This window comes from Aptenodytes patagonicus, chromosome 8, assembly GCF_965638725.1.
Source record: "Aptenodytes patagonicus chromosome 8, bAptPat1.pri.cur, whole genome shotgun sequence".
Lineage (NCBI taxonomy): Eukaryota > Metazoa > Chordata > Aves > Sphenisciformes > Spheniscidae > Aptenodytes > Aptenodytes patagonicus.
The window spans coordinates 6,492,758-6,515,519 of record NC_134956.1 but is presented as its reverse complement, the minus strand read 5'-3'; the positions used below and the strand labels follow the sequence as shown (position 1 = coordinate 6,515,519).

General features: G+C 63.6%; 1 protein-coding gene across 2 annotated transcripts in view; it reads right to left on the bottom strand.

Moving 5' to 3' along the window:
• Window positions 1–1,317: 1,317 nt before the first annotated feature.
• CACNA2D2 (calcium voltage-gated channel auxiliary subunit alpha2delta 2) overlaps window positions 1,318–22,762 on the bottom strand; it is a 227,444-nt gene continuing 205,999 nt past the window's right edge. Inside the window, exons 9-39 of one of the 2 annotated variants that reach the window (XM_076346119.1) lie at window positions 21,186–21,236; window positions 20,913–21,012; window positions 19,910–20,068; window positions 19,296–19,403; window positions 18,496–18,574; window positions 18,245–18,294; window positions 17,203–17,292; window positions 16,827–16,895; window positions 16,317–16,391; window positions 15,781–15,855; window positions 15,535–15,606; window positions 15,159–15,230; window positions 14,920–14,981; window positions 12,816–12,892; window positions 11,572–11,592; window positions 9,121–9,181; window positions 6,596–6,693; window positions 6,284–6,374; window positions 6,077–6,139; window positions 5,852–5,955; window positions 5,669–5,767; window positions 5,482–5,576; window positions 5,164–5,211; window positions 4,732–4,803; window positions 4,415–4,567; window positions 4,244–4,296; window positions 4,082–4,137; window positions 3,855–3,978; window positions 3,182–3,291; window positions 2,877–2,965; window positions 1,318–2,199 (exon numbers count right to left, since the gene is read on the bottom strand). In XM_076346119.1, the coding sequence (XP_076202234.1) occupies window positions 2,071–2,199; window positions 2,877–2,965; window positions 3,182–3,291; window positions 3,855–3,978; window positions 4,082–4,137; window positions 4,244–4,296; window positions 4,415–4,567; window positions 4,732–4,803; window positions 5,164–5,211; window positions 5,482–5,576; window positions 5,669–5,767; window positions 5,852–5,955; window positions 6,077–6,139; window positions 6,284–6,374; window positions 6,596–6,693; window positions 9,121–9,181; window positions 11,572–11,592; window positions 12,816–12,892; window positions 14,920–14,981; window positions 15,159–15,230; window positions 15,535–15,606; window positions 15,781–15,855; window positions 16,317–16,391; window positions 16,827–16,895; window positions 17,203–17,292; window positions 18,245–18,294; window positions 18,496–18,574; window positions 19,296–19,403; window positions 19,910–20,068; window positions 20,913–21,012; window positions 21,186–21,236 (2,605 nt within the window). In that variant the 3' untranslated portion in view covers window positions 1,318–2,070. The remainder of the gene's footprint in view (window positions 2,200–2,876; window positions 2,966–3,181; window positions 3,292–3,854; window positions 3,979–4,081; window positions 4,138–4,243; window positions 4,297–4,414; window positions 4,568–4,731; window positions 4,804–5,163; window positions 5,212–5,481; window positions 5,577–5,668; window positions 5,768–5,851; window positions 5,956–6,076; window positions 6,140–6,283; window positions 6,375–6,595; window positions 6,694–9,120; window positions 9,182–11,571; window positions 11,593–12,815; window positions 12,893–14,919; window positions 14,982–15,158; window positions 15,231–15,534; window positions 15,607–15,780; window positions 15,856–16,316; window positions 16,392–16,826; window positions 16,896–17,202; window positions 17,293–18,244; window positions 18,295–18,495; window positions 18,575–19,295; window positions 19,404–19,909; window positions 20,069–20,912; window positions 21,013–21,185; window positions 21,237–22,762) is intronic. The other variant, XM_076346120.1, reaches the window with a different exon arrangement.

Here is a 22,762-nt window from a genome sequence, read left to right as displayed (position 1 = left end):
AAGTGAAAATATGAACATTATTTAATAACTGAGTCTCTGTAATAAACCATTTGAAAATATTTTACAAGGAGTCACACGCACGATATCTTACAAATTGTCTTTTTGTTGGTTTTTGAAGTTTTCCAACTCTTCTGTACAAAAAAAAAAAAATTAAAACCCAAAGAAATTAAAAATAAATTAAAGAAAATCAATTAAAAACCCAACGCCTTTGAATGAGCAGAGAGAAGCTTTCAGGTGGGGACGGGGCAGGACGCGACCCTGGCGGGACGGGGGGGCCCGGGGCCACGCCGCCCCTTCGTCTCATTGGTTTTTAACTTAAAATAGACTATATATGTATATATTTATAGGTATGTATAGTGGTGGTTTTCTGGCAGAGCACCTAACTAGACTACAGAAGTACACACACTCCCGGTAACACAGAGCCATCTGTTCAAACACGGTTCCCAGAGACAGTAACCAAACACACACTGAAAAAGCTACAAGCAGAATGACCATTAATTAACCCCAGCACTAATTAGCGCCTGGTGCCCTCCCCAGCCCCCCCGGGGTGGCCGTGCCGAGGGGGCTCCCCCAGCCCTGGTTGATGGGGTGGCTCTGAGCGGGGTGCCCCGGGGGGGTGAGGGTCCCCAGGGCTGCCTGCCCGGGCAGGGGCCCCCGGCACTGCCGGGAGCAGTGGGGTGCAGGGGTGGTGGGTACAGCACCCCCTCCACCGCAGCTCCCTGGGGTGTCATGGCTGGGCACCCTGCACCCTGTGCTGGGCCCCCCCAGCCCCACGGCACCTCTCCCGGCTGGGGTGGTGGGGTGCAGTGGGGTGCTGGGGCTGAGCAGCCACCCCATCTGCCTCCTTGGCACCCAGCGTTTTGGCTGGGGGGGGGGGATGCCCCCACCCGAGTGCCCCGGCATGACCCCCAGCACCTCGGGGCACCCCGCTGCAGGGGCACCTCCCGCCCCAATGCTGGGTGCCCCCAGACGGGACCTCAGCAGCACCCGGAGAGCAGCTCCCCCCGCTGCGGCTGGCCGGCAGCCCCCGTGCCAGTGTCCCAAGGGACGGGGCACGTCCCTTCCGAGGACATGTGGCACCTCCTGCTCCACGTCCTGCTCGGGGACATGCGGCACATCCCGCTGCAGGGCACGTGGTGCCACCCGCTCGGAGGCACACGGCACACCCCATCTGGGGACAGGCGGCACGTCCCGCTCGGGCACACGTGGCACGTCCCCCTTGGGGACAGGCGGCATGTCCCCCTGGCCGGCGCGGTTTCTTTGGCAGGGCTGCCTGGGTGAGGGCGGCCGGGGGGGGTGGGCAGGGCTGGGCGGGCAGGATTTCACAGTGATCTGCAGAACGGAAAAGAAACAAAATACACTTTCCCCCCCCACCTCCTTTTCACCCCAATATCTGTGCCCAAGAACGCACGAGAGCGGCTGAGCTCAGAGCAGGGACCAGGGCTCCATCCTGCCCCGGCACAGGCGACGGCCGGCTGCCCCCCGCCTCTGCCCCTGCCCGCACCTGGCCCCGAGCCCGCAGGGATGCTGGAGCCACTGTCCATCCCGCACACCTGGGGGGCCAGGGGGGGCCGGTACCCGCTGAAACAAATAATACTGACCCGCACAGTCAAGTCAAGTCCTTTTTTCTTATTCTTTTGTTTTTTTTTTTTTTTCCTTTTCCCCCCCTTTTTTTTTTTTCCATGTGTCCTCATTGCTGACAATAAACACCGCCGTTCTCCAGGCGAAAATGTCGGAAATTCGATGTAGAAAGATCTGGTTTAAAATCTTCAGGCTAAAAAAATAGGTGAGGTGGATGGGGGTTTGCGGGCGGAGGGCACCAACGCCACTTTCCGAGTCCGAGCAGCCGGGAGGGCGTGATGCTGGGGCACCGACCCAGTCCCCGCTCTGCCGGGGAGCCCCTGCCTGCACCCCGACTCTTCTTTGGCTGCGGCCGGCAGGGAGCGTGGGGCAGCAATACGGGGGTCCCCGAGGCGGCGGAGGGGACGTTCCTCCTGCTCCACCGGGCCGGGGAGGGGGATGGAGATGGAGCTTGAAAGAAAAGAGAGCTGGCGGTGTGGCTGGGGGGGGCTAAAGGCAGGTGGCCGGGGGCAGCAGGTGCCGGCTGGTGCTGGAGTAGAGGAGCAGCAGCTGCAGGGAGAGCAGGACCCCCAGGGAGGGGGCGAAGGAAGCCCCTCCGCCGCAGTCTGAGGTATCTTCCTGGGGGGGCAAAGGGAGAGGGGCCGTGGGGCACCCCCAGCGGTGCCTCCGTGCCCCAGGGGCACCCACCACCCTGGCAGGGGTACCGCCGCCCCCTGCAGCCCTGCTGCACCTCCTGCCCTGGAACCCCCATGGCACTGCTCCCCCAGGGGACACCCCACAGCGCTGCTCTCCCTGGGACGCCCATGGCTCCGCTCCCCCTGAGGAGGGCACCCCATGGCATCGCTCTCCTAGGGACCCCCCCGGCTCTGATCTCCCCAGGGGGCACCCCAAGGCTCCCAACCTTCCCCTGGGTCCTCCCAGGGCTCCAAACCCCCATCAGGGGGGTCCCCCCACAGCGCTGCACCCCCAGGATCCCCCCATGGCTCTGTTCCCCTCAGGGGGACACCCCATGGCTCTGCTCCCCCATGGGGGGGGCACTTACCCCTCCATTCCCTCCCAGGGAGGAACCCCTCAGCTCTGCTCCCCTGGCGACCCCCCATGGCTCCACTCCCCCCCTCAGGGGGAACCCACTGCCCCAATTCCCCCCAGGGGGAACCCCACAGCTCTGCTTTCCTGGGGACTCCCCATGGCTCTGCTCCACCCCCCCACGCCGGGGGCACCCACTGCCCCAATCCCTCTGCTGGGAACCCCCCCGGGGCTCCGCTCCCCCCTGTGCCCCCCTTCACCCCACGTACTGTTGCATTGTAGTCGAAGCAGATGTGCGGGCCTTTCCGGTAGCGGGGCCTGTCCACCAGCTCACACTGGTTGGGGTCCCTCGGGGGGGCTTCGCAGGTCAAGGAAACCACCGGGGACAGGGCGGCGGGGGCACGTGGGGCGCCCCACGGCCACCCCCACCCCCTTTGGCCACAGGCCGGCTCCCTCTGACCTCGCTTGACCCTGCAGCTCCTGTCCCCCCTGCCCAGCCCTGCAACCCCCACCGGTCCCCCCACCCCTCTGCCACTGCATCCTGGGGGGACCCAGACAGGCCACCAAAGGATACCTCTTACCTCCGCCTGCAGCAGCTTGACGGACTCGCACTGACTGCAGAGGGGCTTGTCGGCCACCACAAAGAGCAGGTTGGTGTTGGCCAGCCTCTGCGCGTGGAAGAGCCTGGGGACACGATGGCAGCGGGGACCCCGGTTACCCTGTGCCCCGATCCCTCCCTGGCCCCTGGTGCCAGACCTGCTGGCGGGTGGCTCTGGGGAGGCTGAGCCAGCGGGGCGTCCCCATCCCCATCCCCATCCCCATCCCCATCCCCATCCCCATCCCCATCCCCATCCCTGTCCCCATCCCTGTCCCCCTCCCCAACCCCAACCCCATCCCCATACCTGTCCCCATCCCTGTCCCCGTCCCCATTCCCATTCCCATCCCCATCTCCACCCCCGTCACCATTCCCATGCCCACGGGCTGCCCAGGGAACCGGCATTGATGGGCTTTCAGGGCTTGGTCCCACCTGGAGGAGCCCTGGGGACGTCACCATCACCCACAGCCCACGGGGACACTACCATTGCTCCCTTTCCCCGCTGTCTGGGTACCGCAGCCCCCACCCCGAGTGCTGCACAGCATCTCCCACCGCCCCCATGCAGATGGCTGCATGGGGGTCCCAGCGAGAGCAGCCGGGGGGGGGTGATCCCAACCCTGCCCGGGCGGTGGGACAGCAGGGACAGACCCACCTGGAGCAGTTGCCGCAGTCGATGATGGCGTTGTAGGTGGCATTAACAGTGCTGAAGTAGTACTGCGTCTGCTTCATGATGCAGCTTGTCTCCCTGGCCTCCATGCTGTCCCCCGCCACCTCCTCTGCGCCGGCACAGTGCTGTGGGCCAGGGGCCATGGACCCCCCACGACGCACCCCTGCCACGTCCCCTGCCCGCCCCCAGCCCAGGGCTCCCCAGGGACTCACCCGTCTGGAACCAGCTGCTGTAGGTGAGGCCGTACAGGAACTGCTGGAAGAGGGACCTGGGGAAGGAGAGCGCGGCCGCATTGCTGTCCCAGTCCCAGGGACGCGCTAGTGTCACCCCCTGATGGAAACGGCCCCCCAGGGAGGGGACACAGCGGGACTCACCAGGCTGCGGCCGAGGTCCACCAAGCGAGGTTCAGGAGATCAGCCACGGTGGGCTGCAGGCAAAGAGGGGGGCGGTGAGCCAGTGGGTCCCCATGCAGGGTGCTGGGGACACCCCCGTGGGTCCCCGAGCTCCCAGACTGCCTGGCGGCCACCATCTGCACAGGCACTCACCACGAAGACGCCACGGGGCGCAGCGCCCGTGTTGCTCTGGGCCTCGGGGGCGCAGACGGACTGGAAGTCATAGGACTCCTTGCGGGCGTAGAAGGAGTTGTTGTAGAGGGCGGACATCAGGTTGGCGTCCACCTCGCTGAAGAACTTGCCCACCTGGGATGGGGATATCTAGTCTGCACCCAAATGCCACCTCGCCATGGTCTCCCCCTGTGGGACTCGAGTGGGGCTGTGTCATGCCACCCGTGACATGAGCTCAGAGGTCCGGCTCCCTGCCGGCATCCTACGCCCAGGAGAGCTGCCACGCGGGCACCGCTCACCTGGTACCAGTGGTCCTCCTGGTTGGAGAGCACCAGGAAGCCCCCGTCGTCGATGAGGACGCAGATGAGGTCCTGGGGAAGGAGGGCAACGTTACCCACCCCTGGCCGTGCCCAGGGCGAGGCAAGACAGGCAGGGTTGGGGGGGTGATGGGCAGTCAGGCAGGGGGGCCAGCAGCCAGGAGCACCTGTGCTGGGTGCAGGGAGTGGGAACCACCACCGCTTGGGGGGGTGTCCAGGGGGCAACCCCTGGGGCTTCGTCCCTGTGAGGGGGGTTGGGGGCTGGCCGAGCTCCGGGAGCAGCAGGGGGACAGGGTGGGCACACTTGCCTGGACAGCACGGGCAGGGCGGGCAGGGGACAGGGAGCCTTCCCAGCCATCCCCTGCTCCCCCTGCCTGCCGTCCCCCACTGCCCCCACCCCTGCCCACCACCCACCTTGTTGTTGGCCTCACAGTCCATCTCGCAGCTGGTCGAGGGGTCACACTGTCGACCGAAACAGGGGCAGAGTGACAGGTTAGCAGGACCGTCTTCCCCCCCCAGTGCCGTCCTCCTGGGAGGGGACATGCGGGGCAGTGTACCCAGGGGATGGGGACGGGTGCTCCAAGCAGGGTGACGGGCAGGGCTGTGCTGGAGGTACAAGCCCAGCGGGGCCACGGGCACCGTGTCCTGGCAGTGCTCCCCAGCCATGTCCCCGCCAAGCAGAGCTCCCTCCCCGTCCCCATGGCCGTCCCCGCCCTGTCCCAGGGGACATACCCGGCGGGTGCCCAGCTGGTCGCGGTCTGTCCGGTTGCTCGCCAGCACTTTGAACTTCTCAGCCCAGGCCTCCAGGTCCAGCTTCACCCCCACCACTGGGGCAATGGGGAGATGGGGTGAGCCGAGGCGTGGGGGGGATGACAGGGAACCCCCAGCCTGGTGGCAGGGCACCCAGCCCCCTGCCTACCTGCCGGCTTCAGCGTCTTGCCCCCGATGCTGAGCTCCACAGCGGTGCTCACCAGGATCCCGATGGTATTGTTCTCCAGGTCCAGCCCCCGGTAGCCGGCTGCGGAGGGCAGGGGTGGCATGAGGGACACGTGGGGCCAGCGGCAGCCTGTGCCAGCCCCCGCTGCCCTGAGCTGACACCCACCATCCCGGTAGGGCGGCTTGAAGATGTAGCCCTTGTTGTCCAGGCTCCTCCGATAGAAGCTGGCGTTGAAGGGCTCTGGTTCCTCCTCCCAGTCGTCTGCAGCCCTGGGGGGGAGCAGCCACGGCCATGGCTGTCACTCAGCTCCGGTCCCACCGGAGATGGCCCCGTGGGAGCAGATGTGTCACCGCGCGGGGCCAGGCATGCGCGCACCCCCTGGCCACTCACTTGTTAGGGAAGACGCGGGTGATGCCCCCGTCGGTGGCTGCGAAGACAGCCAGGAGGCTGTACCTGCAAGAAGAGGGGCCGGGCACACCGGGCATCAGTGGGGTTTTGCTTTGCCCCTGTCCTATCCCCATAGCTCATCTTAGGCCCCTGACCCTCTTCTGCCCCCAGCCAGCGCTGCCCATCCTGGGCCACCTCGCCCCCACCTACGTGTTGAGGTCCTGGTCCTTCCAGACGCGCTCCACCAGCTGCTGCGTGATGCCCGTGTCCAGGATCAGGTTATGCAGGAGGAAGTTGTCGCCTTGGGAGGAAGATGGAGAGGGGGAGGAGGAGAAGGAGGAGGTGAGGGCCGGCATTGTGGGGGTCACCCACACACCCCTGCCCGGCACCAGCATCCGCTCTGCGGCGGCTCCTGGGACTCCAACCCTGGCACGGTTCACCCCCTGCACCGTCTCCCCCTGTGCCCCCATACCCCCCAAACCCCACCACCAGCCCCCCCACCAGCCATCCCCAGCTACTCACACTGCTTGGAGTCTGGGGTCACCTTTTCCATGAGGGCAATAAAGTTTTCCAGGAACTCGGTGTTGTTATCCGATAAGTCGAGGTCTTTGCAATACTCTCTGGGGTTTGGGGGACAAGGTTTGTCGTTCGCGAGGATGGAAAAGGCAAGGTCAGTTCTCCCCCAGGGACGGCGGGGCAGGCGCTGGCCCTGCTGCCAGCACCCGGGCTTGCTGGGGGACATGGCGGTGGTGACGTGCCACCGCTCCCACGAGCGTCACCCCGCCGGGGCAGCCAGCAGTGGGCATCTCTACAGACTGCCCGGCATCCAGCCCCCTGCTGCCTGCAGCGCCACCGGCTCAGCCGCCATGCCGACCACCAGGTCCATCACCGCCACGGGCACCGAGGTGCCGTCACCTCTGCCAGGGCCAGGTTTAACGGATCCCAGTTTGCCCAGAGTGGTACGACCCCGAGCCCGTCTCTCCCCATACTGGTGGGGCTAGTGGTGGGACTGGGCGCCTCTGCCACCGTACTTACCTGTGGGCCCAGGTGGGCACCGCCGTGCCCACCCTGCCCTGCCCCTGCGGCACCCCGGGGAGCGGGGGCTCCACTGCAGGTGTGAGCGGGGCTTTGCCTCGGGAGCCCCCACGGCTGCGCCGGCAGCACCACGCAGGCGCTCAGCAGCCGTATCTGTACCCTTTGCGTAGATAGTTAGGTGCTGGGTAAGGCCCGGCTGGCGGAGACGGGTGCTTGCCCACGGGCATCACTGGCCCCAAGCCCCTCCTGGGATGGGCACCACAGGGGGTGCCGTGTCCCTGCTCCGGTCTGGGACCACCCTGAGTGCAGAGCCCCAGCCCCGCCGATGCCAGGGACAGCCATGCCCCCACCGATCACCACAAGGCTCTAACCAGACGGCATGGGTTAGTGCCACCCTGCGGTGCCGAGAGCCTCCCAGCCTCAGTGGTGTGGCTGCAGGCAGTGCCTGGGGGCTTAGGGCTCCCCCTGCTCACGTCCCCTCCGCCAAGCTCCTGACTCTGCCAAAAACCTCGTTAAGATGACAAATGCTGGAGCAGAGGGTGGTGGGGAGCATGCCCATGGGGCAGCCGAAAAAGCTGGGGCACCCCAGCCAGCCCGTCCCGGCCCCCCACCCCCTGCTCGGGGGGAGCAGCCACCTAAATATCTACACCGACACGCACAGATACAGGTACTCACACACCCATGGGGGACGGGGGATATATGGTTTCTGAAAATTTACAGTGGCCCGTGGGCACGGCAGCACCGACGGCAGATCATACAGTCGCCCTGGGTGCTGGGCCCCCTCCATGGGCATGCGGCTCCTCCCTGCTGCCTGCTCGCGCCAGGCTGGCGCCCACCGCAGGGAGGGTGCTCACAGAGCTGCTTTGGGGAGCACCAAAGGGCTTGCCCCGATTTTCAAACCGCCCTTTTCTCTCCGGCTGCACCGGCTGCAGAGCCCCATGCCGAACACTGACCCCATCGCTGCAGCCTGAGCAGGGCAGCTGGGGGGCCAGACCCACTCCTTGGGCCTCGGGCTCAGACATCACCTCCATATTTATTCCCGTAGCACAGTTACGGGCCAATTTTTTAATAATAGGGTTTTTCTGTTTCTCATTAATACTCTGCTTTGGCTCCCACGATTCCCGGACCTCACTCCTGCTGCCCTGTGCACTGCCCGGGGGACCAAGGCACCCCCGAAAAGCCGGGGCTGCACGGTAACTGTACATTTTGGGCTGGTTTACCCAGAATTAGTGTAAGTGAGCAACAGCTGCTGTAGGCAGGGAAGGTAAGGGGTACCCACAGGTGGCACAGACAGCTGGCTGTAGCCTCGACCTGCTGCAGTCCCCAAGAATTGCAGTGCTAGAAGCATCTACTAATGGGTTGTTTAGCTGTTATAATGATGTGTAAGTGATAGGTGATTAGCTGGTAATGCTAATTAGGGCTGGACAGAGGTCGCACTGCAGCAGTGGGAAGGGCAGGGTGCTGGCAGAGCCGCGGGGCTCCCTGAACAGCCTGCCAAAGGGACAGCCCTTCGTCCCCGCTAGGTGACAAGACTGGGTGGCACAGCCCACAGGAGGGGACATTCTGTCTGTCCGGGGGCCACTACGCTGTCCTCATGTCCCTGTTCACAGCCTGTGGCCAGTAGCCTCCCCAAACCCCCGGGGCATCCCGAATTTGAGCAGAAACGTACCCTTCCTTCTCCCTACCCCGCTGTGGCCAGTGCGACTGTATGATGCCGCCGCCGGCCCCTCGCTCGGCTGGGGGATTTTCAGAAACTATACCTATATATGCACGCGCAGAGGTCGGGCCGTACCGGGTGCATATATACTGTGCTGGATGCAACCGAGTGGCGGAGAGGGGCCGGGGTCCCGGCGGCAGCCCCCCCCCGCCCGAGCGGGCACATGACACACACAGCGACAGGGGACGGAGAGGGGGGACAAGGCACGATGAGGCGAGGATGGGGGGTGATGGGGGCGGTCGGCAGCGGGGCCGGGGGCAGATGCACACCTCGGCAAGCGCACACGCAAAGCTACCTGGGAGCAATGAACACATGTCCCTCCGACTCAAAGCTGTTGGGCAGCAGGTATTCAAAATCTGCAACAGAAAGGGAAGGTTATCCGGCGGGGAGCGGGGACGGGTATGCCGGGGGCCAGGAGGGAGAGAGACGGACAGAGAGAGAGGGGAGGGAACAAAAAAAAAAAAAAAAAAAAAAAAAAGGCATTTGCTGCTCTTGGTAACAAGAGAGGAAGGAAAAGGCCGTTCTGCTGTCGCTGGCACCGCACGGGAAGGAAAGTTATAGCCAAATCGGGAGAGGTTTGCCCATCTCGGCTCGAATTTGCTCGGTCGCGGGCTGAAGGCGGGCGGTTGTGTACGCGCAGCCGGTGGCGTGTACGCAGGGACACACAGAGACACACACACATATATATATGCGCGCACATGTATATATATGCATGTTTGGGAGGGCATGGGGGCGTCTCTCTCTCGGGGGTGTGGGGAGGTGGGCAAGGGCAGGGAACCGCATGCTGCGCTCCTGGCCAGAGGAGGATCACCAAAACACTTGGTTGTCAGGAGAAAAAAAAAGGAGTTTTCAGGCATCGACATGGCCAAACGGGGAACCTTGCCGAGGACAGTCCAACCAGAGGCTCCCTGCCCAGCAAAGTGCCGTGGAATGTGCTGCTGGGCTCTGCTGCTGGGTGCCGGCAGCCCCCCTCCCTCCCTGGGGCAGTGGGACCCCAACGGGGACGGGGGCCCATGCTTGCCCGCCAGCCTGGCACCTCGCTCTGCTTTAAGTGGGGGGTCGCAGCCCAGCAGGGTTTGGGGTGCCTCTCGGGGACCCCCCCAGCAGAAGGGCAGCGGATGCGGGGTTCAGGTCGAGGGGGTGAGTCGGGTTAGGGGGTGCATGGGGGGGTGCTATGGGACATCCCGGCGCCACCGGCCCCCCCAGTGGGCACTGCCACCCCCTCACCCTCCCGCCGGCCCCCAGTGCATTGCAGGGCACAGCCAGAGGTTGGACTGTTGCTCTCCGAGGGCTGTAGGCAGGGGCTGGGTACAAGCCGATGAGAGGAAGAGGAGGAGCAGGAGGAGGAGGAGCAGGAGGAGGAGGAGGAGGAGGAGGAGGAGGAGGAGAGGAGTACAAAACACTCATACTTGGTCCATCAGCATTGCCATCGCAGGGGCGCCAGGAGGAGGCAACTCAAAGCTGATAGAACAGGGCTGAGGGTGACATTTCCACCTCCCCCCTGTCCTGCCCGCCTGACCCCGTCCCCCCTGGCCCCCCCTGCGCTGCTGTGCCCCCCGCAGCTGTCCGCCTGCCTGTGCCGGGGAGCGAGAGCTGCTGGGCAGGCTGCCGGCAGGCACCATGTGCGGGGAGCTGTGCAGGGCGCCGTGTGGGGCGCGTGCGGGAGGGAGTGTGGCGGCAGGTCCCCTGGGGACCATGCGTGCCGGGGCATCCCCTGGCCTGCCGTGGGGCTGTGTGGGAGCTGTGGGTCTGGCTCCACGGGGCCCCTCCTGCTCCCACAAGCGGCTAGGCATCATGGGGACGTGGGCCAAATCCTGCCCTGGGTCGCATGGGCAACGTCCCGCTCCACTACAGGGTGGGTACTGGCCCCGGCACCCCCCCGCCTGCCTCAGTGGGACTTTGGGCTCAAACTCGGCTGCTCCCAGGGGGCACGGACGGCACCGGGCCGCTGCAGCTGCCAGGGGCTTCATGCCATGCTGGGTCCCAGGGCAGCAGGGATGGCCACCGAGCACCCGTGGGAGCAGGCAGCGCAGCACTCCGGGGCTCGGCCACCCTGCATCCCCGCGGGGCCAGGCTTGCGGTCCCCCATGCAGCAGGGTGGCATTGCCCCAGGGTGGTCTCATCCCCACCTCCGCTGAGGGTTTCTGCTTGGGGGGGGCTTCCCCAAAAAAGCCTGTACCAGAGGGCGACAGCAGCGGAGGACTGGGTCCCCCACCTGCCCTCCGTCCCTGCCACCTTTGGGCGCCCACCCAGCAGCCCCCCTCCTCCCTGCACAGCCCTATTCCTTTCAGGTTGAGTTGTCTTGGGGAAGAGGAAGCAGAGGAGCTGGGACAGGGGGGAGAAGGAGTCAGAGGAGGCGAGCGGGGGGAGAGGAGCAAGAAGGGGGGGGGAAAAGAGCGGGGTATCAAACTAGCTACGAAAAACCTTGTGGATCAAAAACGGCAGAGTTTCATACGAGATCAGCTCTTGAACGATATCGAACTGGGTTTGGGAGCGATGTGCGGGGAGGGAGTGGGGGATCGTCGTGACAAAGCTCTCATGGATAGAACAAGACATGTTGCTTTCAAATAAAGGGGGAACTGGAGGAGAGGAGGAGGAGGGAGGAAGGGCGAGTCGGTGGCGGTTTGCAGGTTCGGCGTGGCAAACGGGCAGGGAGATGGGCAAGCAGGGGGGCTGGGGGGGGGACTGGACACGGGGCGGGGAACGGGGTGGTGAAGGTGAGTGGTCTGAGACTGAAAATACTTGCCCTTCATTTTGATGTTTGGTACTGTGTGAATCCACCATAGAGAGAAAGCAAGAAAAACAACAAACAAAAAAACAACAAACAAAAAAAAAGGGGGTTGGGTGGAAAGGGGGAAGGGGGGCACAAACAATATTTTATTCAATTGCCGTTTGAATAAAAATATTGTGTATCATAATCATACCAAAAGGAAACCTCTTGCAAAAAACGACATGAAAAAAAGAAAAAGAAAGAAAAACCCAGTAACGAAAGGAAAAGGCCACGGTGAAATAAGAATTAAAAAAAAAATGTAAAGATATAACTAGAGAAATATATATATATATATATTTAATACTCCAAAGGAAAATGAGAGTCAGTAGCAAACAGTTGCAACAGTCTTGATACCAAAATGTCCTCACTGAGTTAGGGGGGCATGCACGGCACGGAGGGTAGAGCCAGGGAGGGTGGGGGGATCCCCCCTCCCGGGGACAGGGAGAGCCTGGCCTCGTCCCCGCGGGGACGCAGGGCTCCTGCCGATGGATGGAGCGGGCGGCAGGGGCCAGATCTGGAGCGGGGCTGGGGTCAAGCCGCCGGAGCGGCCGAGGGGGAGAAATGGGGGGAACTGGAGGGGAGAGGGGAAGGGTCCGGTTCTCCCACGGGGGAGAGGGTCCCCGGGAGCAGCGTGGACCTGCGGTGGGAAAAAGGCTTGGGGGTCAGGGGAGAGAGAAAGAGAGAGAAAGGGGAGGCCAGGCTAACACACACATACACAGATTAATTCCAAATGAAAATCGAAACCAACCAAAACTGAACTCATAAAAAGAAGAATAAATGGCTTAAACCAAAACCAAAGAACTGTAATAAACCAAAGGAAATTAAGAGATCCATGCAAACTTTCCCAGGCTCGCAAATTAACTGGCTGCAACAGCGTCATCCCTTGTCCCCAGGAGGCGAACAGGCAGCAGCGCAGCCCCTGCCTGCGCCGGGCAGCGCCTGCCTGCAGCCTGGGGCTCGGGTTTTGGGGTGCAAAGCGTAAGGACCAAACCCTGGCACCCCGGGGCACCCCAGGCAGGCAGCTCGCTTTCCCTCTGTGCGTTCACCTCTACTCATGCCTCTCTTATTTTTAATTTTTCTTTTTTTTTTTTCCCTCTTATAGTGATCCCTATCTCTTTTCGCAAGTTTTTGCTTTGTGTTTCTCCCCCCGACAGCCGTGGGCCGGTGTGGGGGTGAGCGGGAGTGCGAGAGGGCGGCGGGGAAAGCCAGGGGCTACTTACACTTCACTTGCAGGATCTGGTCGCTGAGGTTGGCCTGGATGTAGTAGGTGCTGTAGGGAGGCAGAACTAGCCCCAGGCTGCGGAGGGAGAGAACAGACAGGTGGTGTAAGGCTTTACACCTACCCAGAGCCCTTGGTCAGCCCCCAGACCCTGCCTGGCACCCCCCGGCAGCACCCAGCCCCGGCCGATGGCAGACGGCAGCTCCGCTGGCCTTCTGCACACCCCGCTGCATCCTTCTCTCCAGGGACTGCACCCAGCGCTGTCCTGGGGGCAGCCAGGATCATCCCTAGAGTGCCGAGGGTCATCCTGGGGCATCCAGGATCATCCCCAAAGCACCCAGGGCCATCCTCGGAGCACCCAGGGCCATCCTGGGGCATCCAGGACCATCCTTGGAGCACGCAGGGCCATTTTGGTTGCACCCGGGGTTATCCCCAGTGCACCTACTGCCATCCTGGGGCACCCAGGGTCATCCTGGGTCACACATGGCCATCCTGGTGGCACCCAGGGTTGTCCCCAGGGCACCCAGGGTCATCCGCAGAGCACCTACGGTCGTCCTGGTGGCACCCCTGAGCACAGGAGGTGGCAAACCTGTCCAGCTAGGGCTGAGATGGGCAGGACTCGCCCGCCTGGGAACAAAGGGAGATACACGTGGAAGAGGGACACGACATCCCCCTAAGAGAGGAAGGCACGAATAGACACAGCCCTCGAAAGAAGGGACAAAACCTTCCCAGCGAGGAGAGATCGAAGACACCCATTACACAGGCACCTGCTACTGGTGAGCCAGAAAGGACAGGGATCCACCAGCCAGGAGTCTGGCATGCAGGGTGCAGGAGGGGGGTGGGAAAGGAGGTGGCAGGAGCTGGTGCCGGGGCTGCTGAACCCACGGGACATGCTGCCAGAGGGAGCTGGGCTCCTGGGTGCCAGCTGCAGCAGCCAGTGGCCTTCAGTGACAGTGTTTGTGCCAGGTGCTGCCCGAGATAAGCGAGCACCGGCGGGTGAGGGCCACATTCCCGACTCTCATCGGATGTCACACCTGCACCTGAGCCACCAGAACCTGGACTTGCCCCCCAAGCCACCCCTCCTGTCTGTGCCTGGCACCACAGACTGGGCACCCCAGCAAGCATGGCAAAGGTGGTGGCACCCCAAAAAAGCATGACGGGGTGGTGGCACACAAGCATAGGGGGCAGAGGTGGTGGCACCCCAAACCACAGGTGGCAAGAGGAGGGTGGCGACTTTTTTCTGTTCAGTGCTGGTGTCACCCTATGCTGACAGTGTCACAGGGAACCCTGGGGAACAACCCTGCCGTGGTGCGGAGCTACGGGAGCGCAGGGGCCCCGGCAGCACCTTTCGCCCTATAGATCAACCCGCAGCCCCGGCCACAGCTGTATCACCCCGTGTCATTGTCCCCTGCTTGACAGTGCTGCTTGGCTCCGGAAGGGTGCCACCATGGGGGACAGGACTGGGGCTGCGCGGGGGATACCTGGCAGCGCTGGGAGGTCACTGTGACCCTTGCCAGCCCCTCCCGAGCTGGGTGACGAGGAAGAGGAGGGTACACTGGGCGGCAGGGGGACCACATGGCTCCTCACAGGACAAAGGCAGCATGAGCTGGACAGCACGGACATCATGATACCGGGGTCTTTTTTTACACATCTGCTGGTCCAAACCGGGCGATAAATGCAGAGGGGAGCTTTGCTCTCCTCTGCCTCTGAAGCCACTGCCTGTGCTGCAGGGTGGGCGTGTGTCACCATCACCCACCCCGGAGCAGACGGAGACCTGCGCGAACCCCTGGCTGTGCAGGCAGGTGGTGGCAGGGGTGTCCCTTGTCCGGCACCTTGCATACCAGCCCTGCAGCGCTTGTCCTGAGCCCTGGGGACCGTGGCCCAGCTCAAAAGTGCCAAATACTGGTGAGCAGCACTTTTGGGCGTGCCCTCTAGAGCACCACTGGCTGCGTGCAATGATGTGACTGCACGTTTGCAACCCTGCAGCCCACAGGACACACTCCTGGTGGCCTTGAGCCAAGCTGCAGGCACAAGACCGCAGCCCTATGCTGGTGCAGGTCCGGCCGATGTCGGGCAAGTGTGGGTGCACCGGTAGCGCCGCTCACCTGTAGTTGGTGCTTTTGATGGGGGCCCACGTGTAGGTCCTGAACACCTCGTCGATGTATTGCTGCGGGTCAGAGGGAGCCAGTCAGGCCTCCGCGGTGCCAGGACCCTGCCGGCGCAGTGACAAGGGACCCCGGCTCCGAGCCCGATGCCGGACACAGCCCCTCACTCCCCACCGCCGGGGCTGGGCGCTCAGCACGGCGGTAGTTTCGGCTGGGACCCCCTTCCCCTGCAGTGTTACCTCGTCCAGGGACTTGATGAGGGTCTTGATGAACCTCTGCCCGTCGTTCCCATCAATCATGCTTCTCCGGATCTGGGGGACATGGAGGAGGTGATTGAGAGCCACAGAGCCTGCCACGTGCCCGTGGGCACCCACCCCAGTGGGGTGGCACTGGGGACCCACGGGTGCAGGAGCGAGCAGCCTAGGGGGGCTCATCATGCTGGCACCCAGGGGACAGTGGCCCATCCCCCATCCCCACCGTGGCCCCACAGGAGCTGTGCTGGGGCCCTTAGGACGAGGCGCTCCCCAGGGCAGGCTGGAGGGGCTGAGTGCCCTTTGCAACTGCAGATCGGGGGGGGCAGCCTGTACCCCAAAAGCTGCCCCCAGGTCTGCACACCTCCTCCTTGTTCTCATCCTCCAGCTCAGCGTCCAGGAAGTCCAGCGTCACTGGCTCACGGAAATTGATGATCTGCAGGCAGAAAGGGAGAGCCGGGGAAGGGCTCAGGGCTCCTGCAGCTGCCACCGAGTCCAGACAAACTCATCACAATTCCCACAATTAGCTCCTTAACGACCCCGGGAAGCCACGTGTCCCACAGGGCCCGGCTAACCCCCGCTGCTGCCGCCCCGATGGGCCCCTTCTCACCTGGGGCTGCAGGTTGGGGTGCAGCAGGACGTAGCCGTTCAGGTCGATGGCGAAGACGTAACCATTTGCCCCCAGCTGTGGGAGGACAGGAGGAGGGATAAGGCCAGCCAGGCGCCTCTGTGGCATGCCGTGCCAGTGTGATCACCCTCACCTTCGCACGCAGAGCTCGCCCCATGCCACCCCCCGAGGCTCAGCCTTTTCTATCCATCTATTTCTATTCTCAGGCCAACAGCATCTCTCACCCTGGCTCTGGATTTTGCCTGCTGACCCTTTCCCCAGGTTGGTAAGGTTTATTCCCCACTAACCCTGCAAGGGTTTTGGCTCCGCTCTGGGTCCCAGAGCGTCACCCAGCTCTGATCCCTGCCTGTCTGCCCCGGTCCCTGCCTGCAATCATGGCTTCTGCACCCTGCTACCGCCAGTGCTGCTGGAGGGGCTACGGGGTGCTGGGGGGGCACCCTGGGGCTCCCCGCAGTGGGCTTCCACGCTGGGCTTGGGCAGCGCAGGGCAGGGACAGAGGGGAAGAGGCCCCCACGCACGTTGTATCGCGGCGTCAGCCTCTTGATGTCGTTGAGAGCCACATCGATCCCCATCACGCCCAGGATGAGCTGGTTCTGGAAGGAAGCACAGGGAGGGAGGTGGGTGGGAGCAGGGCTGTCACCTGCCACCGCCAGCACGGGGATGGGCAATCAGGGGGATGGACCCCTTCTCCCTCCGGGGACGTGTGGGTCAGATCTGGACACCGCAGGGGCACAGGCTGTGATGTGTCAGCCCTGCCGCAACCCTCCATGGGACACTACACCCCCCCAGGGACTTGCAGCTGCCAGCCATCCCCATTGAACCGGGAGAGCTAGCCAAGGCCATCTCGGGTCCTGGGGATGGCAGGATCACACCCCAGGGAAGGTATGCAGAGCAGGCAGCACCCCAGGGGTGCCAGTGGCCACCCCCCACAGCCATGCACCCAGCGTCAGGGCACCCTCCCCACCCTGCCACAGCCCCACACCCGGGGCTCCCGGTGCAGGCAGGTGGTGGCAGCCACAGTCTCCTACCTTCCTGTCACTGCTGTCCTCTGTCAGGTTGAACACTGGCAGCGTGCCCGTCACCACCAGGCCCAGCCCCTGCAAAAGCACAGAATGGTGTCCCATGGCCTGTCACTGGCCCCAGGACCCAGAGCTGGGGGTGGGCAGCAGAGGAGGGTTACTCCCCTGGCAAGGGAGATGGGGGCATGTGCTGTGCGGGACCCTCGGGCTGGTGTCCCCACTGGCAGCCTGGGACTGTGTGGGACCCCGGGGCTAGGGATCCCCACCTGCACCCCAGGGCTGTGCAGGACCCCGGGGCCAGTGTCCCCACCCGTACCTCGGGGCTGTGCAGGACCCTGGGGTCAGTGTGTCCCCCTCCCCACACCCCAGGGCTGGGGGTCCTTACCAGGGCATCCTGGTAGACGTTGGTCCACTGAACCTGCTTGGCTCGGTTCCCGGCCAGGACCATGGGTCTGCCCAGCACGTCCAGGTACTCCTGCAGGGACACAGGGCAGGGGAAAGCATGACATGGGAGCCAGATGCCTCCCTGCTCCAATCTGGTGACACCCCTCTCCCCACACACGCCCCAGGGATTATTAATAGGGTGCTTGGTGCCGGCCCCCAGCTGCAGGCTGAGCTAGGGGAGGGGGCTTGGCAGCTACCAAACCTGAAGGTAATGGCTCCAGCTGGGAAGCAAATGGGCCTGTCGAGATGCAAACAAAGCGCTGCTCACCATCGGCCATGCACAGGCAGGGCAGGGGCTCCCCAGGCAGCGCTAGTCAGAGCCCCCCTGGCTCCCAGCCATCCCCGGGGCTGGGCTTGCTCCGTCACGCCCGGACCATGTCGCTGCTGTCTCCCTGGCTGTCACCGCCGGCCTTTTGGGATCTTCTCCCAGGGCAGGTTTCCCTCATCCTGGCTCACCTTGCCAAGGCAGACCTCTGGGCGGGGGGGCAGCCCCAGTGCCACGATTCCAGCCCTGCCCCGAGGAGCTGCCCCGCTTGGGGACGCCCCCATCACCTGCCCACCATGGCACCGCGTGTGCATCCAATAAAGAAAAGGGGCAGAAAAGGGGCAGGGGGACGGGGTGTGGGGCAGACACGCCTGGCTCTGCTGGGGCTGGCCCTGCCTGCGCTTGCACCCTGCCCACGCTCGCTCCCTGCCTGTACTCGGCTCTGCTCTGCACTGATTAACGCCTAATGTTTCATAATTAGTCACTCAAAAGACAGCAGGTCCATGGGGAGCTGCAGAAGATGAATTACTTATTTCAATAGCGCGAGGCCTGGCCGAGGGCTCAGCTCAGCTCCTCGGCTTGCTGCCAGCCTTTGGGCTCACTGCAGCGGGGCTGGGGCTGCCTGAGCACACCCCCAGGCAGAGCACCCCCGGGAGGGCAGCTCTGCCTGCGGCTGCCAGGCAAGTGGCACTGCCTGCCTGCCGGCACCCTGCCATACCTGCGTGTTGATGCGGATGGCGCCGATGGAGGGGATTTCGAAGTAGTAACCTTGGAAAAGAAAGAGAAAGGCAGCTGGAGAGCCGGCTGTCTGCCTGTCCGGCAGTCTGGCTGTCCTGCTGTCCGTCCTGCTGTCCAGCCAGGGCCTTGCCGGCAGCAGTGTGCACCGGAGCACTGGTGCCAGCCCCCGTGCGAGGGGTGAGCCCAGTACCCCGCAGCCTCCCGTGCCAGCCGGGTGCCAGCTCTGCTCACCTTTGTTGGCGCAGGCCATCCACTGCAGCGGGGTCACGTCATAGTTGTGCTGCCCAACGGAGAACGTGAAGACCCGCACCTGCGGCAGAGCACGGCGGTGAGGACCGTCCGCCGGGCACCCCAGTCTTCCACACTCGGGTGCTCCCAGCTAACGGCAACCTCCCTGGGGACAGTGTGGCATCACCCTCTGCCACGCAGACCGTGCTGCCCGTGGCCAAGCACAGGAAGGCAGAAGGCAGCTCCTGCAAACGCTGGCTGTGCTGGCAGGCAGGAAGGGAGCCCCTCTCTCCCTGCCTGGAGCTGGCCAGTCCTGTCCCCCATCAGCTGAAGCCACCTACCCAGGCGGGACCGGAGGTCCTTGCGCTGGGGCATTGCTGCACAGGAAGGGGGTCTGTGCTCTCCAAGGGTCCTGCATGGCCCAGGATCCCCCTGCCTCATGGGCCTCCAGGTCCTGGGGAGCTGGATGGTGATGGGGACCCTCCTGCTTGCGAGCAGCCCTGTCCCCCATGCCTGGGGTGTGCTCCTCCCAGGGCAGGCTCTCGCAGGGGGGCCCGCCAGCCCCATCCCCGCCTGGCCCCGTACCTCCCACGCACCAAGGTGGGAGCCAGCTATAAACAGCACCGGCGTGTCAGCTGCCCCATTACCAGGGCAGCATCTCGGCGCAGGAGCAGGCTGTCAGGGAGAGAGGATGGCGACATTGCTCATGGCAAATGAGGCGGAAGCTGGCAATAGAGCTGCAGCAGCCATCTCCCTTCCCGGCGAGCGGCCCCAGCCTGGCACACGGCCCCACAGCCCCTCACCGTCTTATTGGGCCAGTTGTACTTCTCAAAGACGTCCTGCACCCTGTCCTCGCCACCATCCGTGAACATCATGATCATCTTGTTGCAGTTGGCACGCGTGATGTTGGACTGTGGGGCAGAGAGATGTCGCCTGAGCCCGGACCCAGAGCGAGCGGCGCTGGGCGTGGGTCTGAATGCGGCCAGGAGGGCTGGCCCCAACCCATCTCTTTTCCTGGCCTGTTTCTCCAGGATGAGGGTGGTCAGGGTGAACAGGCAGGAGGAGGAATGCTGTCTGCTTGGAAATGATGTTGTGGCTATTGCCGCTCGGCACCTAATAGCACCATTCATCTTTATTTTGCCTCTGGCACGGTGTCTGGCTGGATCCATCCCCCTCTGCCCAGCCTTGCTAACTTTTAATAACCCAGAGGGGCAGCAGCTCCAGCAAAACCTTGGCTACAGTGTCCTGGGGGGTGGGATGTCCCCCCTGGCATTGCAAAGGAGGACAAGGAGCCCTCTGCACGCCAAAGCCCTAGGCACGGGGCAGCAGCCAGGTGCTTGGAGCTCTGCCATTGCCCCCAGCACCCATGGGTGCACTCTGCCCCCCGCTGCAGCCCACAGCCCGGCCCCCAGCTCACATTCTGCAGCTGGTCGAAGGCGTACTCAAAGCCAGCCTTGTAGTCGGTTGTGCCCTTGGCCACCATCCCCTGCACGTCCTCCTTGAAGACCTTCTTGTTCCGGATGTTGGCCTGCACCAGGTGCTTGAAGCACGACACCGGCTTCGCCTTCTCGTTGAACTGGGAGGCGAAAGGGAGGGGAGCGGGTTGCAGAAAGGGGACGGGGACCCAAAGGCAGCCCCCGGTGGGCACAAACCACCCACCACGCTCAGCTCCCATGGGTGGGAGGTGGCCGGAGCTTCCCACGTCCCACATCCCAGGGACAGCCAATGCCAAGACCGGGGCTTAGCTTGGGCCAAATCCAGCACTGAGCTGCCTTGGTGTGGGTGCTGGCAGCGGGTGCTGCCAGCGCAAGGCTCACCGGCACCCTCACTTCTGCAGGACCCCCCAGGCTCGTGCAAGCAGGCGTGCTGTGCCGTGCTGTGCCGTGCCGGCAGCGGGAGCAGGTGCTGCCTCTCGCTTACGGCTTCATTTGCTGGCAATAGGGCCCATTCATTAGGGGAGCAGCGATCCAGCTAATGGAGCCCGGCCAGACACGTTAATTAGCGCCGGCGTGCTTGCGGCCAGACAGGGGAGAGCTGGCATGGGCTGGGCGCCCAGTGATGCACAGATGCGGTGGCACAGCCACTGTGCTGCGTGAGGTCACCGACTGGTGACATCGCCACGGCGGGCATGATGTCACTGGCTGGTGACAGACAGGAGGTGGCTGGTTGGGATCGCCCCAGGAGCATCTCTGCCGAACGCCCCGTGATGGGGGCAGCTTTCCCTCACCACCATGTACAGCCAAGCCCCGAGCAGCCATTTCCTTGCTTATGGGCAGGTGGGTGGTTAAGAGGAAAAAAAATGGCATTTCTCTCTCTGCAGAGACCCTGGCCAGGTGGGTCTGGGGGCAAAGGGCTCCCACGGTGGGGAGCTGGGAGCTGCCTGGGGGGCACAGCCCTGCTGCCCGCCCCGTGGCACTCACCGAGGCCACATTGACATAGTCATCATCTGAGAGGGTGTCCAGCATCTCATAGACTGAGGTCTTCATCAGCTTGAGGGTGAGGCCGCTCACGCTGCCGCTCCTGGCAGGAGAGAGGGGTGCTGAGGGCTCGGCAGCGCGGGGACACAGGGCTCCCCACCAGCACTGTCCCACACAGCTTCCCCGCGGCCACTGGTGGGACAGTGGCACCTCAGGGAGCTGTGCCACTGTCCTGGCCGGGCTCAGCCCGGCCATGGCCCCCACCCATGTACTCACACGTCCACGATGATGACCATGTCCTTTGGGGAGGAGGCGCCTTGGATGTACCTGCAGGGAGCAGAGGGGGGTCAGCGGGATCGACTAATTTTGGGGGGAACCCCAACCCTGCTGGGTGCAACCCAAGAACAAAGCTCTGCCAGGGCACGGGCAGCCGGAGAGCCATGCCGAGAGTGCCTGCGCACCCGCGGCTGCGGTGACCCTGCGGTGAGGAGCAGGGACAAGGAGGTGGCGGGCGAGCGGGGGCAAGGATGTGGCACAGCGCAGCACGGCACGGCAGACCGCCAGCGACCTGCCGCTCGGTACCGTATCAGCCTAATGAGCTCTAAATGCTAAACTCTTCCATCATCGCAGGCCCTTTTCTGCGCGCTGATTATGCTGACACACACATCCATATTAAGATGCTATTTACCCCCCTGGTAGCTTTAAAAGCCAGGCTGATTAGGTTATTTTTAGCTATGAGGAGGAAAAATAATACTACTACGTAAATCCTCCCCCCTGAAAACAATTAGGGAACCCTTCCTCGCCCCTTGAAGCACCCAGTCCCACTCCCGGCCCCACTGTGCCATCCTGCGTGGGACAGAGCTGTCGCGGTGCTGAGCACCCATCCCAGCAATGGCCAGGCACAGCCCAGCCTCCTCGTCCCACTGCGTGGGGCTTGATCCTGACATGGCTGAAGTCCAAGGGAGCCTCATTAGTGGCTTGGTCAGGATCAGGCCTGACGTGAATTAATTAGTGTGCTATTAGTATCAATTACTCACCATTACTGGGGAGGACTGGGAAAGGGGTAGGCTCTGATTGCTAATCCCAGGTCCTGATGTTCCCTAATTACAAGTGATTACCCGGGTGGGATGCGGGATGCTGGCAGGTAGGGCCGTCCCAGCGTGGGTGCCACGTCCCCCCAGCACCCCCTCTTCATGCTGGGGTGCAGGACTGGCAGGCAGCTGCCCAGGGGCTTCCTGCCGGCCGGCGGAGGCCGGGGGCTTGGTGCCTGACCCGCTCCCCAGGGCTGGGCTGCTGGCACGGCATGGAGCCCAACTAAGATGCTGCTCGTAATGGGTTGTGGCAGCGCATCCATCTCTGGCTGCCCTGCTCAGATGAATACCCTGGGCTCCGCGGGAGAAGGCTGTGGTTAATAGCGCCATTCATCAAGGGAGCTGAAGGCGGGCGAGCGGCGCTGGTGGCCCTGCTGAGGCTGCAGGCAGGACCGTGGCCCCTGCCGGGCCCGGCAGCGGAGTGGCGAGGGCCGTGTGCTGCACCAGACCCTGGTGCGAGGGCAGGAGAGGACCTCAAAGGGGTGTCCCTGGGGGAGTGCTGCCCTCCAGCACAAAGGGTACTGCTGCTCCTCCATGGCTGGGTGGGCAAGTGCGTGGCCAGCCTGGCTAGTGGGCAGGCAGCTGGGCTAGCTGGGCTTGGTAGCCCCCATACACATCAGTAGCCCCCCCAAAATGGCCTGCCAGTCCCCCCTCTGCCAATAACCCGCACGGATGCCCCGGCAGAGAACAGTTAATAATTAATGTGGAGCAATCAAAGACAATTAACCATAGTAGCAGGGCCATTAATTTTCTGACAAGGAG